General features: G+C 45.1%; 1 protein-coding gene across 1 annotated transcript in view; it reads left to right on the top strand.

The window, feature by feature from the left end:
- cntfr (ciliary neurotrophic factor receptor) overlaps positions 1-2,500 on the top strand; it is a gene marked incomplete at its 5' end in the record, with an annotated part of 52,912 nt that overhangs the window by 5,968 nt on the left and 44,444 nt on the right. The window contains one exon of the mRNA XM_080842559.1: positions 467-633. Coding sequence (XP_080698685.1) covers positions 467-633 — 167 coding nt within the window. The remainder of the gene's footprint in view (positions 1-466; positions 634-2,500) is intronic.

The following is a 2,500-nucleotide window of genomic DNA, read 5'->3' as shown; positions in this document are numbered from 1 at the left end:
TCCATGGCCCAGATGGCTGCCCTCAGGGGGGGTGAGGCCTCAGGCTGGCTCGTCTCAGCAGATCTGGAGCTATTCCTGGAGCTGACTGCAGTAGGAGAGGGAGAAAGAGGGGGGAAAGAAAGAGAAAGAGAGAGAGGGGAAAGAGAGAGAGGGGAAGGTAAAAGAGCTGATTTTGGATGACTCCCACTCGTGTTAAAAGTTCAGGATTGACCTTTTGTTTTTCCTTTAACTTTCTATTTCTGCAACCACCTCCTCTCTCATGCATTCTCCTCTCCTCCTCCTCCTCCTCCTCTTCTCTCATGCGTTCTCATCTCATCCTCCTCCTCTCTCTCACACAATCTCTTTCCTTTCCTCTCCTCCTCACACGCACACACACACACTCTCTTTCCTGTCCTCCTCTCTCTCACACACACACTTTCCTCTCCTCACTAACTCACACACACACACTCTCTCTCCTCTCCTCTAGACACAACCAGAGGGTTCTGCCGGTGGAGAAGGACCCGGTCCATAAGAACCGGTGTCACGTGAGGTTCCCCGAGCTCTTCTCCTCCTTCCCCTACCGGGTCAACGTGACGGCCATCAACGCCCTGGGCAGCACACACACCGTTGTGTCCTTCGAGGAGATCTCAATAGGTACAACACACACACACACACACACACACACACACACACACACACACACACACACACACACACACACACACATACACACACCGTTGTGTCCTTCGAGGAGATCTCAATAGGTACAACACACACACACACACACACACACATACACACACACACACATACACACACACACACACACACACACACACACACACACACACACACACACACACACACACACACACACGCACACACACACACACACACACACACGCACGCACACACACACACACATACACACTCCTGTCCTTCAAGGAGATCTCAATAGGTACACTCTCTCTAAACTCAGTCACACCCAGTTTAAGTGGTGCACTTGTCTTTAAGCCAAATTGTTACAAGATGTGTAAACAGTTGCTAATGTGTGTTAGCGTTTACTAATGTGACAAGTAAATCATATTGAGTGCTTATATGAAGTAAGTACATGATGGTACTTGAAATAAAGTGTGTCCAGTTTATTCCTATGTGACTATATGATATCTCTAGCCTGACGATGTCATACTCATGATTCTAGTCAGAATATGAGTCTGATACCGGACCTTTGGGCTGTGATTATGGGGCGTGTTTCAACGAACCAGGAAAGAAAATGCCTATTCGCTGAATTGGATACCTAGAACCAATCAGAGCAACGTAGTAGCCTATTACCATCTGATAGATTAAACTTTTACCTGATCCCTAGGAAGGACGGCAAAAACATCTTTTCAATGACAAATGCCTTAATCACGTTTCTCTGTTCCTCTTTCAAAATGAATGCGCTGTCAATGTCTGTTGAGATATGCCTGCTCACGTTAATTAATTAGCATTAAGGCTACAAGCTACAGTTTATTTCGATGGGTTTTTTGTGTACACGTTAGCAATGATATAACAATAATGGTCTAGAGAACTTTAGTTAAGACAAACAATACTCTGCAACATTCGTGTTGCACATGCACAACTAACCAAGTCAATGTAGACATTAAAAAGTCGTGTAGATAGCTTAATTCACATAAAATATTCCCCACTAAGCACCCGAGACGCGGCCATCTTGGTCGGAGTTCGAATCTACCGGTTAATTCAACTCAAGCGTTGGTATCTGTCCATCAACGTATAAAGCCCGCCCTGCCAATTTGATTGGTCCGGTTTGATCCTACCGATGAAACTCTCTCCCAATTAACCCAGAGCCAGACCAAATCTCCCTGACAAAATGTTTTGTGGGCGGGGTTTGGGCTGGTATCCAGGCTATGATATCTCCACATTACCAAGGCAATTTGTTACCTTTGAATCTTATCTCACAGCGCATAAAATGATTCCTCCTAAAAAAGTGTAGCAGTGTCTGATGACTTTATTAAGGTCCTCAAACAAATAAATTACTATTCTTTTATCTCTTTTTCAAACACGCTTAGGAGGCTGTAACACCAGATGGTTTTATCAGTAGTCCTCTTCCCAAACCAAACGTGGTATTTTTCACTCATTCTTCAACAGTTTCTGGCGTGATGAAATGATTAGATCCCTTCTTGCCGAGAGTTCTTCTGTGCCCCTTCAATCACTGATGTCTAGAGTGTGAATTATTCAAAGGCTCAAGAAAAATACCCTGGCAGCTTTCACTGAATTTCCCCCAGCTTGGTAGTCAACGTTGACAGGTTTTGTGTGTGTGTGTGTGTGTGTGAGTGTGTGTGTGTGTGTGAGTGTGTGTCTCTGTGTGTGTGTGTGTGTGTGAGTGTGTGTGAGTGTGTGAGTGTGTTTGTATGTGTGTGGGCAGGAGAACATGCAGGGAAACCATCTATCTTCACGGTGGCAGATGACCAATCAGCTCATTGGCTAGATGGTATTACGTAATGGGACCTCCATGGTTCAG

Source organism: Sprattus sprattus, assembly GCF_963457725.1.
Source record: "Sprattus sprattus genome assembly, chromosome: 7".
In the NCBI taxonomy this organism is placed as follows: Eukaryota; Metazoa; Chordata; class Actinopteri; order Clupeiformes; family Clupeidae; genus Sprattus; species Sprattus sprattus.
This window is presented reverse-complemented; position numbering and strand designations above follow the sequence as displayed.